Source organism: Coregonus lavaretus (genome assembly GCF_964263955.1).
Source record: "Coregonus lavaretus genome assembly, chromosome: 1".
Classification (NCBI taxonomy): domain Eukaryota; kingdom Metazoa; phylum Chordata; class Actinopteri; order Salmoniformes; family Salmonidae; genus Coregonus; species Coregonus lavaretus.
In genome coordinates, this window is record NC_139988.1 from 50,998,113 (window position 1) to 51,013,469 (window position 15,357).

Sequence of the window (15,357 nt, forward strand, 5' to 3'; positions counted from 1 at the left end):
TTTCTATCCCTGTAGTTGTTAAGGCCAACCTAAGACCATGTATCATTCATAAAAGGACCATATTGTAGCATAGTCTCGAGTCTCAATACATCTCGTTTCCTCCTCCACAGGTACTACCTGGGTGACAGGCTGCTAGGCCAGGGCAAGGTGTGGCTGGAGAGTGCTGTCATAATGCAGATAGGCACCTGCTTCCCCAACCGCTTCCCCCAGCAGATGCTGAAGAACCTGAGTGAGTCTGAGGAGCTGCAGCAGGAATTCCACCTCTACCGCCTCCAGCAGCTGGACAAGACCCTTCAGGATGTTGATGAGGAGGTAAGCAGAGGATGAGAAGCAGTATTGTATCAGGCCCTGCAGTGTTTTTTCCTTTTCCTTAAAAAAAAATATATAGCTGATGCTCGTTTCCAAAGCAGCATACACATATTTCGATGTGATATGGGCTCATGGGAATCCAACCCATAACCATAAACTATTTTTGTCCTTTGCTGTGCTACAGATGATGGATGATCAGCCGTCGGAGCCTGATGAGGAGAGTGAGGTGAAGGTGCTCATCCTGTCTCCTCGCTGCTGGGCTGTTTCCTCCCCCTGCTACATGGACAACCATAGCAGATACTTCCCCAAGCAGCTTTGCACCTACCTGGCAGAATTCACAGACTTCTACGCTAACAGTCAGTCCCCTTCTGTCGTCTGTCTTTTAAAAAAGTTTGGCTGTATGCAATAATTTTTGTTTGCCTCATTGATGTATTTTTAATATTTCTCATAAGTGACCAACCGCCGCGATTCGGTATTGTGTAGCAAAATTTGAAATTATGTTTTTTACATTGGATAAAAGTAGGGACTACAAAATGGTATCATACACTACAGTTGAGGAACAATGGGAAAGTAATCCTGCTTTAAAAGTTGATAAACTTTTGAGAAAATGGCCCTTGAATGTTTTGGTGCACGTACTGGAGAGCTCTTTGTCTACACCATTCAGCATCGTTCACACCCTCTTAAGCCTTAGCCCCACCCATCTCTTTTAAGGATTCACATGTGAGGCCATGTGCTAAACAGAGTGAGTAGTTTAGTAAACAACCAAAGATTTCAAGACAGTGTTAAAAGAAGTTTAAAAAAAATCCATGTAGAAAAACACTTATCTAGTCCTTGGCCTATATCCTAATCTGACTTCGGTGCAGGTCATGTTCTTCACATTACCGTCTCTGGTAAACACACTATCAAATAAAATCTGTTTATTTGTGACATGCACAGGGTACAGAAGGTGTAAACGGTACAGTGAAATGGTTACTTGCAATGTTCCCTCTAATTTCTTCCGGCACTGAGCAAATTTCAGTTCTGCTGAGCGCAAACTTGAACATTGTGAAAATTCTGTGCAACTTCCAGTTCATGTTTACTGTGAACACTGAAGCTGTACCTGCTTTAAGTTAGTGGCCTACCATCAAAAACGATGGAGAAAATGCATCCCATAACATTTTAACATAGAAATAGCTGTTATATAATTCAGCCTACAGTAGCAGTCAAAGTGTGGTGTTCAATGTAAGCCTACATTCCATGAGACTTAAAAAAAAAAAAAAAAAAAACATACAGGGCTTGACATTAACTTGTTTATCCACTTGTCCTTCAGACAAGGTGACTGAAAATGTTGTTGTGGTGTTTGATGCAAGAAACCACTTTACAAAATAAAGGCATTATTATTCGCATACCATTATTACATAGAATCAGACAAATTATGCTAACCTCTGCCTATTGGCTACTCTCAAAATACAACACTGCCCCTTTTAGACAAAAAAAGCTCTTTACCTGACTCGCTTTTCAAAGATGTCTAGAAATGTACACGTTTTGTTCTCTTGTAGGAAGCAATCACTCCCCTATTGCTGACTACAATTGAACTATAACTGGGCTATTAACTCACTAACTAGCAAAGGATATGAACAAAATGTGCACACATGGCTACATGCAGCTCTCGCTTTGATCTCAAAACAAGTACATCTACTCACGACCGCTCATGCTGTAAACACAGTCCAGTTCAAAGTAAATGGCACAGATCCATACAGTGGGGAGAACAAGTATTTGATACACTGCCGATTTTGCAGGTTTTCCTACTTACAAAGCATGTAGAGGTCTGTAATTTTTATCATAGGTACACTTCAACTGTGAGAGAGAATCACATTGTATGATTTTTAAGTAATTAATTTGCATTTTATTGCATGACATAAGTATTTGATCACCTACCAACCAGTAAGAATTCCGGCTCTCACAGACCTGTTAGTTTTTCTTTAAGAAGCCCTCCTGTTCTCCACTCATTACCTGTATTAACTGCACCTGTTTGAACTCGTTACCTGTATAAAAGACACCTGTCCACACACTCAATCAAACAGACTCCAACCTCTCCACAATGGCCAAGACCAGAGAGCTGTGGAAGGACATCAGGGATAAAATTGTAGACCTGCACAAGGCTGGGATGGGCTACAGGACAATAGGCAAGCAGCTTGGTGAGAAGGCAACAACTGTTGGCGCAATTATTAGAAAATGGAAGAAGTTCAAGATGACGGTCAATCACCCTCGGTCTGGGGCTCCATGCAAGATCTCACCTTGTGGGGCATCAATGATCATGAGGAAGGTGAGGGATCAGCCCAGAACTACACGGCAGGACCTGGTCAATGACCTGAAGAGAGCTGGGACCACAGTCTCAAAGACAACCATTAGTAACACACTACGCCGTCATGGATTAAAATCCTGCAGCTCACGCAAGGTCCCCCTGCTTAAGCCAGCGCATGTCCAGGCCCGTCTGAAGTTTGCCAATGACCATCTGGATGATCCAGAGGAGGAATGGGAGAAAGTCATGTTGTCTGATGAGACAAAAATAGAGCTTTTTGGTCTAAACTCAACTCGCCGTGTTTGGAGGAAGAAGAAGGATGAGTACAACCCCAAGAACACCATCCCAACCATGAAGCATGGAGGTGGAAACATCATTCTTTGGGGATGCTTTTCTGCAAAGGGGACAGGACGACTGCACCGTATTGAGGGGAGGATGGATGGGGCCATGTATCACGAGATCTTGGCCAACAACCTCCTTCCCTCAGTAAGAGCATTGAAGATTGGTCGTGGCTGGGTCTTCCAGCATGACAACGACCCGAAACACACAGCCAGGGCAACTAAGGAGTGGCTCCGTAAGAAGCATCTCAAGGTCCTGGAGTGGCCTAGCCAGTCTCCAGACCTGAACCCAATAGAGAATCTTTGGATGGAGCTGAAAGTCCGTATTGCCCAGCGACAGCCCCGAAACCTGAAAGATCTGGAGAAGGTCTGTATGGAGGAGTGGGCCAAAATCCCTGCTGCAGTGTGTGCAAACCTGGTCAAGACCTACAGGAAACGTATGATCTCTGTAAATGCAAACAAAGGTTTCTGTACCAAATATTAAGTTCTGCTTTTCTGATGTATCAAATACTTATGTCATGCAATAAAATGCAAATGAATTACTTAAAAATCATACAATGTGATTTTCTGGATATTTTAGATTCCGTCTCTCACAGTTGAAGTGTACCTATGATAAAAATTACAGACCTCTACATGCTTTGTAAGTAGGAGAACCTGCAAAATCGGCAGTGTATCATACTTGTTCTCCCCACTGTATATGGCAATGGTCTATTTGCATATAGGCCTACTATAGCTCTGATTGTTTATGCCACACCGGTCTGTGTAAAGTACGGGCTGAGTAGTGCGTGTCAATGCAATAGAATCCTACTCCGATATGTTCTGCCTACAAAATAATTTTGTTTTGTTTCGGTATGTTGCATTGAACTTGGCTAATATTGCGTTGATTCGATCACAGTTGCCACAGTAAAGGGAAATGTTGATAGTGTTAACAGGGAAAACTCTAGAACAGTGGTCACCAACCTTTTCTGAGTCAAGATCACAGAGTCAAAATGCAAGCTGAGATCTACCACTCAGAATTTTATTTTTTACATGACTTAAAAACATAAGCCTATGCAACATTAACCAATTAAAAACAGTACAGTAGCAATGAGGTTTGTGCAGTAAGCTATAGGCCCAATACATTATCACCACATATTGGCTTTGTTTGAATTGCCCTGCCAATGAATGCATTGTTGTTCAGGGCATTAAAAAAAAAATACATTTCAAAATTTGAGGTAGGCTATATGATCACATTGGTAATAGATCAGTTTTATTACTTACATTACATTTACATTTTAGTCATGTGACGCACAGCTGAGTGAGCATACATTTAAGTAATTGGCATTTATTTTTATTTCACTGGGCTGATGGTGCCTGCATCTGAAGGGTTTTTTACGTAAATGTTTGGCGATCGACAAGGAATGCCTTGAAGATTGACCAGTTGATCGCGATCGACAGGTTGGTGACCACTGCTCTAGAAAGTTGAGTGAAGTTCAATCTCGTGCTTCTCTCTGTTGGCGGATATTTCTGCGTGGCAATCCCGGGGCTACTGAAGGAAATGCTATAACCAGCCACATCTAGCTAAGTGGATGAGTCACTATTGTCTAGACATGTACACATGTTCATGAAATACAATAGATGGTTGTAATCACCCCCAGACACACCTGGCTAACTTGATGGGTCATGTAATCATCTGGCGAGGTGGAGTCTTGTTTAGCTGAACAATGAACTGGCATAATACAGACATTGTCATAGCTGTAGTATGAATCCGCAGGTAGCTAAAGCCAACCAACTAGCTAGATTCAATGTTAGCTAGCTAACATTAGGCTATAACTAGCAATGCAAATGGTTTTCTGATTTGAATAATATTACTACACAGATCATACATGTAACATTAGCTAGCGAGCCAGCAAGCTAATGTTTGCTAGCTAACAGTACGCGTTAACTTGCAATGAAAACAACTTTCTGACAAAATTAGAAACGTATAATATCTGAAAATGTAGCTAGCCTCTTACCCGTATACATGGATGAACGCTTCACAGCATACTGGAACCATTTAACTCCATTTAGTTTGTAGCTACATCTTGTTTGGCCAGTGTTGTCAAGTCACTCCCGTTCACACTGACCGTGGCGTGTGCAGAAAGTAGCCCATTACTTTTTACAACTGATCTGATAGCTCTTGCTAAGTTCACACTAACAGCTTACAGACGGTAGGCAATTAAGGTCACAGTTATGAAAACTTAGGACTCTGAAAAACACCAAAAGAAAGATGTCCAGGGTCCCTGCTCATCTGCGTGAACGTGCCTTAGGCATGCTGCAAGGAGGCATGAGGACTGCAGATGTGGCCAGGGCAATAAATTGCAATGTCCGTACTGTGAGACGCCTAAGACAGCCCTACAGGGAGACGGGACGGACAGCTAATCGTCCTCGCAGTGGCAGACCACGTGTAACAACACCTGCACAGGATCGGTACATCCGAACATCACACCTGCGGGACAGGTACAGGATGGCAACAACAACTGCCCGTGTTACACCAGGAACGCACAATCCCTCCATCAGTGCTCAGACTGTCCACAATAGGCTGAGAGAGGCTGGACTGAGGGCTTGTAGGCCTGTTGTAAGGCAGGTCCTCAACAGACATCACTGGCAACAACGTTGCCTATGGGCACAAACCCACCATCGCTGGACCAGACAGGACTGGCAAAAAGTGCTCTTCACTGACGAGTCACGGTTTTGTCTCACCAGGGGTGATGGTCAGATTCGCGTTTATCGTAGAAGGAATGAGCATTACACCGAGGCCTCTACTCTGGAGCGGGATCGAGGTGGAGGGTCTGTCATGGTCTGGGGCGGTGTGTCACAGCATCATCGGACTGAGCTTGTTGTCATTGCAGGCAATCTCAACGCTGTGCGTTACTGGGAAGACATCCTCCTCCCTCATGTGGTACTCTTCCTGCAGGCTCATCCTGACATGACCCTCCAGCATGACAATGCCACCAGCCATACTGCTCGTTCTGTGTGATTTCCTGCAAGACTGGAATGTCAGTGTTCTGCCATGGCCAGCGAAGAGCCCGGATCTCAAAAACCATTGAGCACATCTGGGACCTGTTGGATCGGAGGGTGAGGGCTTGGGCCATTACCCCCAGAACTGTCTGGGAACTTGCAGGTGCCTTGGTGGAAGAGTGGGGTAACGTCTCACAGCAGAAACTGGCAAATCTGATGCAGTCCATGAGGAGATGCACTGCAGTACTTAATGCAGCTGGTGGCCACACCAGATACTGACTGTTACTTTTGATTTTGACACCCCCCACCCTTTGTTCAGGGACACATTATTCAATTTCTGTTAGTCACATGTCTGTGGAACTTGTTCAGTTTGTCTCAGTTGTTGAATCTTATGTTCATACAAATATTTACACATGTTAAGTTTGCTGAAAATAAACGCAGTTGACAGTGAGAGGATGTTTCTTTTTTTGCTGAGATTATCTTTCAAAAACAGTGCGGTAGAAAGCACTATCAACACATACTGAACAGCTCACGTTATAGACCGAAACATGCTAAATGGCAGACCAATCCAAACTCATCTCCCGGCATGTCCAGCCCATACGTTATCTCAGCCAATCATGGCTAGTGGGAAGGTTCCTGTCTCTTTCCGTGGCTAAATCAACTAGGCTCGTAATTTAACAATTGTATTCGTATTTACATATGAAATACAAGTTTGTTATTAAGGCACATGAAAGTTCATGTTCCAGAAGCCTTTTCTGCCAAAAAAACGTATTTTGATAAAACATTTGTTTACATTCAAATGCCTCTCCTGTGAAGTAGTGATGTGCGACAAATGCCTAGTTTCCTGAAACAAGTCACATATGCCAAAATCTCACCAAGTTCCATCAGAACCAGTCCATTACAATGGCATGTTTCAGAACGAAAGTGCTAGAGGCTGATCGGTGTGTGATGTGTGTTTGTCTGCAGGCCAGTGCATGTACAATCTGACCCACAGTAAGCCCCGGCGTCTACAGTGGACCTGGCTGGGCCATGCAGAGCTGCACTACGGCTCCTGCACTCTCTACGTCTCCACCCTGCAGATGTACATCCTCCTGCAGTTCAACCACCAAGCGGTAACTAGATAGGGGGGGGGGGAGAAAGAAACACAGTGCAATGCACTATGGGGAGTTGAATTATTACATTTTCTCCATTTGACAATGGGCTGTTGTCTCTGATATGACCTCGTGTTGTCTTTTATTTCAGGATGTATCTGTGGAGGCTCTTCAGCAGGCCACAGGCCTCTCCCCGACAATGCTGGCTCATGCTCTGTCTCCCCTCACTGTAGAGAAGGGCATTCTCACCCAAGACAGCCCCGACAACAATCTTGTGAAGGGTGAGCTCCTGCTCTTTGTCTTCCCCTCAGAGCCTTTCACAAAGATTCTATGGGACTATTGTTGATCCCTGTAATCCATCTGATTTTGTGACATTGTATTTACAAAAAAAAATTGCTGTAAGACTCCTTCTCCTGCATTGTTCTCCAGTTAGATTTAATTTTAATGACCATTTGAATTTACTGTTGGCATTTGTTTGTGGAGTTGCACTGAATGTATTGTTTTGTCCTCTGCCCATAGGAGTCCTGAGATTGAACAAAAAAGCTCTGTCTCAGAGTTTGGAAAACCACAGCTACTGCTACCTGCTGCCCAAGCAGACCTACTTGAATGTGGACGAGGATGCTGCCCGCTCGCTGGAGAGGAAGAGGAACTTCATCTACTGCCTCATCATCCAGATCATGAAGGCTGAGAAAGAGATGCACATAGACAACCTGGTGTTCAGAGTAAGGCCATGTTCCTTCCCCATGTCATTTCTCATGTGACCAATGGAGATCCTCAGCTGATCCTATGTATAATATAATATGCCATTTAGCAGACGCTTTTATCCAAAGCGACTTACAGTCATGTGTGCATACATTTTTACGTATATGTAGTGGTAGCATAAACGTACATCCCTCCATGGTTCAGGACCAGCTTTATTTGATGTGCCAGACACTAGCAGCTGGTGTCTTATGTACCTCTTTTCTCCCTTGTCCTCCATCAGGTGTTGGACACGTGTCAGAAACGGGAGGCGACTCGTTCCCCGGGCTCGGTTCGTTTCAGCTGCAGCACTACAGACGTGCTGTCCTGCGTCATGCACGTCATCAGCAAGGGCTACATCAGGCGCAACGAGGACAGCCCCCACATCGTGGAGTTCCTGCCCGAGGACCCCTCCACTCCCCAGAAGGGCCAGGCGCATTTCTCCTTCAGCAAGGCTGAGCTGAAGAATAACCCCAGCAGCAGCAACGCTGACATCAGGTGTGCGGATGAGCCTTGACCTAGTGGGGGAAAGGTTTTTAATGTGGCTGGCTGGTGTGGCCTCTGGGGTGATTCTGTATCTTGGGAATAGTTTGGTTTTTGAATTGTAGGGAAGGAGAGTAGACTATACTAACAGGCCTATTCCATTTATGTCCGACTGCCTTAGGCATCGGATAAATGCTTTAATAAATAATCAATTGGGTTGAGGTCTTCAGCCCTGATGTTACAGCACTTATTTGTGACATATATGTTCTCGTTCTGTCCTAGTTGAGCTTTTAAATGCACTTTGACCTAAACTGTGGCTGCATGGCAATGCCTGGCAATGTCAGTCATTTCATATTCAGGATGACCACTGATGCTGTTCATCTAAGCCATTACTTTCCAAGAAACCCATGGCTCTCTAATACTAAAACGATAAATGCAACATAAAAATAACCTAGGCTCTTATGCAATATGTTCAGAAACAGTCAAAATATGCTAGTGAATGTTTTATTAATATAAATAAAGAAAATTGATCAACTTTGAACCATGTTTGTTGCTTTCTTATTTTGTGTGGTTATAATGAAATAGTCTAGAAATGTTGTGTGGGGTGAGATCTTTTCTAATGAAGATTTCAAAATTAGTCAGTCTTTGTCATTAAAATCACACTTACTACTAACCTGATGGCTATAAGTTTTGCTTTTCATAAGGATGTTATTGTGACTCACTGTTTTAAATAAAATGTTTGTTCTCTGAGATGAGAGTAATTCCAATGTAATCATACTAAACTGTGACCCCCCCACACTTTTAAGAAGTTAAGATTTCCATAGTTGTAAGTTATCTTGTGACCCACTGTGTCTCCTCCTGCAGCCTGGAAGGCATCATTGCAGCCCCTCCGAGTGCGGAAGACGGGGTCCTGGAGGCTGTCCTGTTGTCTATGGGCCGGACCATGAACCAGGAGGAAGTCCGGCAGCTGATGCAGCGCACAGTCCAGCAGGTCTCTGGCACTCTGAGTTTGGACCTGGACCGGGCTGAGCACCTGCTGGTCCACTGCAAGTGGAACGTGGACGTGCTGATCCAGCGCTACACAGACGACCCGGACTCCCTGGTTTTGGCTGCCGGGCTAAAGGGCCGGAACCCCCAGCCGCCCCCTAGCCCCATGGCCAGCTGCCCCGTGTGCTTCATCTCCCATACAGGGGAGGCAGAGCCCGCCCCCACCCTCTGCTGCATGCACTACTGCTGCCGGGTCAGTCACCGTAAAGATTTTTCTACCCCTTTTCAAACTTTACATTTGTTTAATCTTATATTGATACTTGAATTCTTAAAAGTCTAAGCTGTTGGGGGGGGGTTCTAAGCTGACATGGAATTGTTTTAAGCTGGTCATACTATGGATCATTTAGCTATTTGATTTAGAATTTTAGGACCCCTTCAGGTATAAAATAAAATATTGATTTGATAAAATATTGAATTTGGCCGTTACTATTCTAACCCAAAGAAACGCGTTGAATAACACATTCATAAATGGCAAAAAAAAGACAGTCAAAAAACAAATAATAAGAAACAAGATGTACACATTTAACCCCTTTTTTGGGTTGGCACAAAAACTACCTTCAAACTTCTATTCATTTTTTAAAAACCGGTACCGGTTACTTTCAGACGAGTCCTGTGACCCTTTCCACAGTGGGGTCACATTAGTTTGTAGCCCAAATGGTTCGGACGCTACAAACAGAAGTTGGCACATCAACAGTACTGACTTCAGATGAGTCCCCTGACACTTGTGGGGGTCGGAGACCACCATTGTGTTCGTGAAAGTCTCCCCTTTCCAGAGTGGTCATAGTTTGTAGGTCAAACCGTTCGGACGCTACAGACGTTTACGTGAGAATCAACTCTAGGGGGTTAAGGATGAATGACACTGTACTTATGAGTCGGAACATCTTCTCCTAATTAATGTGTACAGTTCGTCAAAGGACTCTCATTTGATGATGATTTATTTTTCCTTCCTACAGTCTTGCTGGCATGAGTACCTCACGGCCAGGATTGAGCAGAACCTGGTGATGAACTGCAACTGTCCAATCACAGACTGCCGTGCGCAACCTACTTCTCGGTTCTTCTTCAACATCCTGACCGACAAAGACACTATCGCCAAGGTCTGCCCCCCCCCCCCCACCACCCCCACACAGCTCAATGAGAGCAACACTTATATAAACCCATAATGTTACATCACATTAGTCTAGTTGTCATATGAAGGGATGGCTCAGTTTAGCATGGAAATTCAAAAACAAACATTTCTGTCCAGTTTTACGTTTGTTTGCTGATCGTGAGTTTAGAACAGCAGTACCTATCCATTCGCTGAGCCCCTCCGCTCCTGTACTCTGTTCCCCCCCAGTATGAGAACGCGCTCATCCGGGGCTACGTGGAGTGCTGCTCCAACCTTACATGGTGCACCAACCCCCTGGGCTGTGACCAGATCTTGTGCAAGGAGAACATCGGCAGCATGGGCACCTGCTCAAAGTGCTGCTGGTCCTCCTGCTTTAGCTGCAACTTCCCAGAGGTTAGCACTGAGCTGTCATACAGTACCGAGCTTCCTGTCTTCTTTCTCATTTATGTGTTATAGGGCTTTAGTGAAGATTTTTGGGTGTATTTGTAATATATTTTTACTTCAATGGTATTGAATCAGAAATCCATATTTGTATCGTTAGTGATCAATATACATATTTGTCAAGAGACTCAAGCAAGCACAGAGTACAGCTTTATGATGATTTCTTAACCTCCACTATCTGCCCCAGGCTCACTACCCAGCCAGCTGCAGTCACATGTCCCAGTGGATGGACGATGGTGGCTACTACGAGGGTATGACCATGGAAGCCCAGAGTAAGCACCTTGCTAAACTCATCTCCAAACGCTGCCCCAGCTGCCAGGCCCAGATAGAGAAGAACGAAGGCTGCCTACAGTAAGTATAAAGCCACTGGACCCGTTTTAATCCTCAGCCCTGTTCTGTCGATTTCCATCAAACCATTTCAAGTTTTACCCAGAAGTATGTTGTAGGGATTTATAGGCATCACTTTTACTGCCACTGTGTCTACATTTTTTTCAGTATGACCTGTGCCAAATGTAACCATGGATTTTGCTGGAGGTGTCTCAAGCCATGGAAACCAACCCACAAAGATTACTACAACTGCTCTGCTATGGTGAGTCCATATGACTTGATAAAATGAAGTTTGCGCTTCATAAGATTTAGTACAAATGCAAAGGGTTTCCATGAATTGCAGAGTATTTATTCCCCTTTGGGATGTGATATGAACATCCATGTCCAATCTAAACCTACTACATACTTTAATACAAAACTCTGTAATAAACAAAAGCTCTGTTGATTTCCAATGCAGTGATACACATTTTTTTTGTCTGCAGGTGAGTAAAGCAGCAAGGCAGGAAAAGAAGTTCCAAGACTACAATGAGAGATGCACTTTCCACAACCAGGCCAAGGACTTTGCCATCAATCTGGAGAGCAAAGTCTCCTCCATCAATGAAGCCCTGCAAATGAAGTCCTTGACGTTTGTTATTGATGCCTGCAAAGTCCTTGCTCAAGCTCGCAAGGTAAGAGGAAGTAAACGAATAGGAAAAGAACCGACTAATCTGTAGCGACGTTGAAGGAATATTGTGTCTCTTGTGTTATAGAGCATTTTGAAAATGTCAATCACCATGTGATTTCACATACGAGCAGGGGTGAAAGTAAGGTGGTCCGGTACTGCGTCCCGGCAAAATAAATAGTGGGGGTACGTCGTACCGGTAAAACGTGAGCCTATCACAATTCATACAACATGCCCAAAAAACTATAGGCTATTACACCATTATTTAACATTACTGCATGTCAGCCGCATGAGAAATTAGCGAATTGACTGGAAACCGAGTGGTGTACGCTCCAAAATGTAACTGTTCTCCTGTGGTTTGAGGAGAACAGTTACATTTTGTGAAGGCGGAGATGAGTGGCCGAGACCGAGGCACGCGTGGACAGCAGTGGCTGCATCAATTCAGGCTACAAGTGTTGGCCTAATGACAATCGCAGAATGTCATTACAATACACGCAGGTGTTTTTTGGATGCTGAAATTATTTTGAGTGGACGAATGTGCGCTGAGCCTAAAGGAGCGCCTTCGTAAAGTGATCGTTTAACAATCAGATGAAAACATCATGACTAGTTGTGTTTATGCCACATTAAAAGCCATAGGCGGCATGTCCATAAGGCTAGGGAGAGCTAAGCTTTCCCTAAAGTAAATTTAATTAAATTGCCAAAAGTGTATAGCCTAATTGGCGTACTCCTGTCTATAAATAAATAAATAAATAAATAAATAAATAAAACCATTCAAAATAGGCTACTACACCAGAAAGCATGATTTGGCCACAGAGGATCATTAGCAACTTATTTATTTTTTTTAAGCTGTGGATTGTTTTAAATCACATAGCCTACAGTCGAAGGACCCGCAATTTGGGCAGCGCGTGCTGCAAATACCAAATATATGATGGAGTTTTTATTGATCTGTTTGCTAGTGTCCGCAGAGTAGGCTACCCTGTAATTTTTGTAGTATAACAAAAAAGCGTGCGCTCACTTGGGTGTCCCGTACCGGTAAGAAATTAAGTCTACTTTCACCCCAGCATACAAGGTTGTTAGTATTCAAAAAAATATCCATATGACTAATATGGACCTCTTGCCTGACTGCCATGTAGGTGCTGGCCTACTCGTGTGTGTACAGTTACTACAACCAGGACACAGAGAAGATGGATGTGATGGAGCAGCAAATGGAGGCCCTGGAGCTTCACACCAATGCCCTACAGATCCTACTGGGTAAGACCTGCAGGAATTTTATAGGAAAATCATTGTGGTAAGATTTTGTCAAGGCAGATTGCTTTTGAGGATGTTTCAAGCATCTTGGATAAGTTATCATTGTTGGTGTGTTCCCCCCCCCCCCCCCCCCCCCCAAGAGGAGACCCTGTTGCAGTGCACTGATCTAGCGTCCTGCGTCCGTCTCCTGAAGCCTGAGCACCTCAACACTGGCTTGGAACTCATCCGCCGCATTCAGGAGCGTCTGGTGGCCATTCTACAACACTCGACCCAGGTAGGGACTTGCGCACACACTCTGAAGAGCAGAGCACAAAGTATGGTGGTAATACTTACTGGATGCATTGTGGTCCAATCAACAGCAAATCATGAGGGTTTCCTCCTGTCTGGTCTCTCCAAACACAGGACTTTCGAGTGGGCTACAACTCCAAAACGGGACAGGAACAGGAATCTGCTCAAGCTTCAAATCTCTCTAAGACCACAGATGCCAACAAAGCGTGAGTACAGGACATTTGGGAAGTGGATCTCCACATTACCACCTGGATCTAGTAGCATGTTTTTCCTGATTTGCTGTGCTCACAATGAGACTGGTGTTCTCTCTGCAGGGCTGGGGCCTCCGAGTCTGGTGACTCTGACAACAACAACAACAATGAGGAGGAAGGTGGAGATGAGGCAGAGGAGGATGATGAGTATGACGATGAGGAAGTCCTCGAATGGCATGAAGATGACGAAGATGACATAGACGAGGATGACTTCTTCTCTGATGACGACGAGTCCGAAAACCTTGAGAGGGATTTCAGTCCTTTTGACTAAATATCTGAAAATATTTAAAAAAGGAAGGAAATGTCAGTCAATCTGTGCAGGCACTGCAAGCACCATATAAATATATTAGAAACAGTACTTAATAAATAAACAAATATTCATTAGAGCTTTGGTAACAGGAGAGCCATGGTCTTGTTTAAAGTGAGGCTGGGTGTGAGCCTTCACATTTCCAGTCAGCCTGTTTGTGCTGATCTTTCACAATTTTTGTCCCATGCCACAACTGCAATTGTTGGATAGGGGGTACACTTACATTTTCCTCTTATTGTTTTTCAAATAGGTTTGAATTCCTAGAGCCTGTCATTATTTTTCACATGACACTGTTTTGAAGCCGATGAGGGTTCCATGATTATCACGCATAATGAAGGATCCCTGTAAGATCTATTTGGGAGGTGTGACAGTATACTTTGGAACAAAGCCCATACTTATGTTTAATACAGATGCTGCTTTTTGATTTACTCACGCGACTGAATAAAGGGATTTATAATCCAGCACTAGGATGGCTGTCTTTAGTTTTAAGTTCATGTTTTTATATCTGTTGTATACTGACATGTTGTGTTGGCATGTCGTTCATTACCAAATGGTTTGCCTTGGTTTATTTTTGAATACATGGATATATGCCTTCCTTCAAAATGATAAAGAACACAATCAGAATTGATTTCCCTAGTGAAAGTTAATACTGTTCAATTATATTTTGTTTGTTTAGTAGCCTACTAAAGAGATCAGTTAATACATAATGTTTGAAGAGTGAAACATTTTCATGCATCTGGGTGAAAGGGCTGCAGGTGGAGAAGATTGCGAGGAAAAGGATGTAAGATATTTTGTGTGCCTGGCCACAGCCCATCTGACTGACAAATCAGAAACATGTCGCCATCCTCTAAAAAAACTCATTGCATATAACGGATTGAAAGTATCATAGCTAATGCATTATTGGCTAAGCAAAAACCTACATTTTTTTTTTTCTTTCTGGAAATTAGCATTTGAAATTTGTACATGCCAATGTTCATCTGTTTTATGGGTTGAGAGGTATCTGATATCGCAACATACACTTTGCTCATAGAAGTTGACATATCGTTATTCATACTGAGCATCTTCCAAAATGTTATCTTTCTAATCTCATTGTTGAAGTTGTGTATCTTCAGCTGACTAAATAAATGATTTTTCTGCTACCATGCTGGAGTGATTTCATAACTGTATTTGGGTTATTTCATAACTGCATTACGTGATTTAAATTAGAAGCATCCAACGAGACAACCCACTCGCTGTTTTTTTTTCTTTTCTTTCTGTTTTATGAAAGTAAATTAACTAAGTAGACCAGACCAATGATTTACATATACACTAGATGATGGAAGCTATGGGGGGGTTGGTTGTTTATCAACAAAAACGACGGGCATGCGCAACCATTGGGCAATACAGATGAGGTTAACTTCGATTGTTAACATGTATCAATATTTCGTCTGCAATATTGATTGAAAACGTAAATTTGCACAATG

The 15,357-nt window shown here is 43.5% G+C and overlaps 1 protein-coding gene across 4 annotated transcripts in view; it reads left to right on the forward strand.

The window, feature by feature from the left end:
* The window catches only part of LOC311131521 (cullin-9-like), a 52,090-nt gene extending 37,057 nt beyond the window's left edge, over positions 1-15,033 (forward strand). For 3 of the 4 annotated variants that reach the window (XM_084164551.1, XM_084164552.1, XM_084164553.1), the window contains 16 exons: positions 111-312; positions 494-665; positions 6,874-7,019; positions 7,150-7,279; positions 7,518-7,720; positions 7,981-8,234; positions 9,084-9,459; positions 10,220-10,360; positions 10,600-10,764; positions 11,000-11,163; positions 11,308-11,401; positions 11,622-11,807; positions 12,934-13,051; positions 13,189-13,322; positions 13,451-13,542; positions 13,651-15,033. In XM_084164551.1, the coding sequence (XP_084020677.1) occupies positions 111-312; positions 494-665; positions 6,874-7,019; positions 7,150-7,279; positions 7,518-7,720; positions 7,981-8,234; positions 9,084-9,459; positions 10,220-10,360; positions 10,600-10,764; positions 11,000-11,163; positions 11,308-11,401; positions 11,622-11,807; positions 12,934-13,051; positions 13,189-13,322; positions 13,451-13,542; positions 13,651-13,858 (2,785 nt within the window). In that variant the 3' untranslated portion in view covers positions 13,859-15,033. Of the gene's footprint in view, positions 1-110; positions 313-493; positions 666-6,873; positions 7,020-7,149; positions 7,280-7,517; positions 7,721-7,980; positions 8,235-9,083; positions 9,460-10,219; positions 10,361-10,599; positions 10,765-10,999; positions 11,164-11,307; positions 11,402-11,621; positions 11,808-12,933; positions 13,052-13,188; positions 13,323-13,407; positions 13,543-13,650 lie in introns of all 4 variants that reach the window. The other variant, XM_084164554.1, reaches the window with a different exon arrangement.
* The last annotated feature ends 324 nt before the right edge of the window (positions 15,034-15,357 follow it).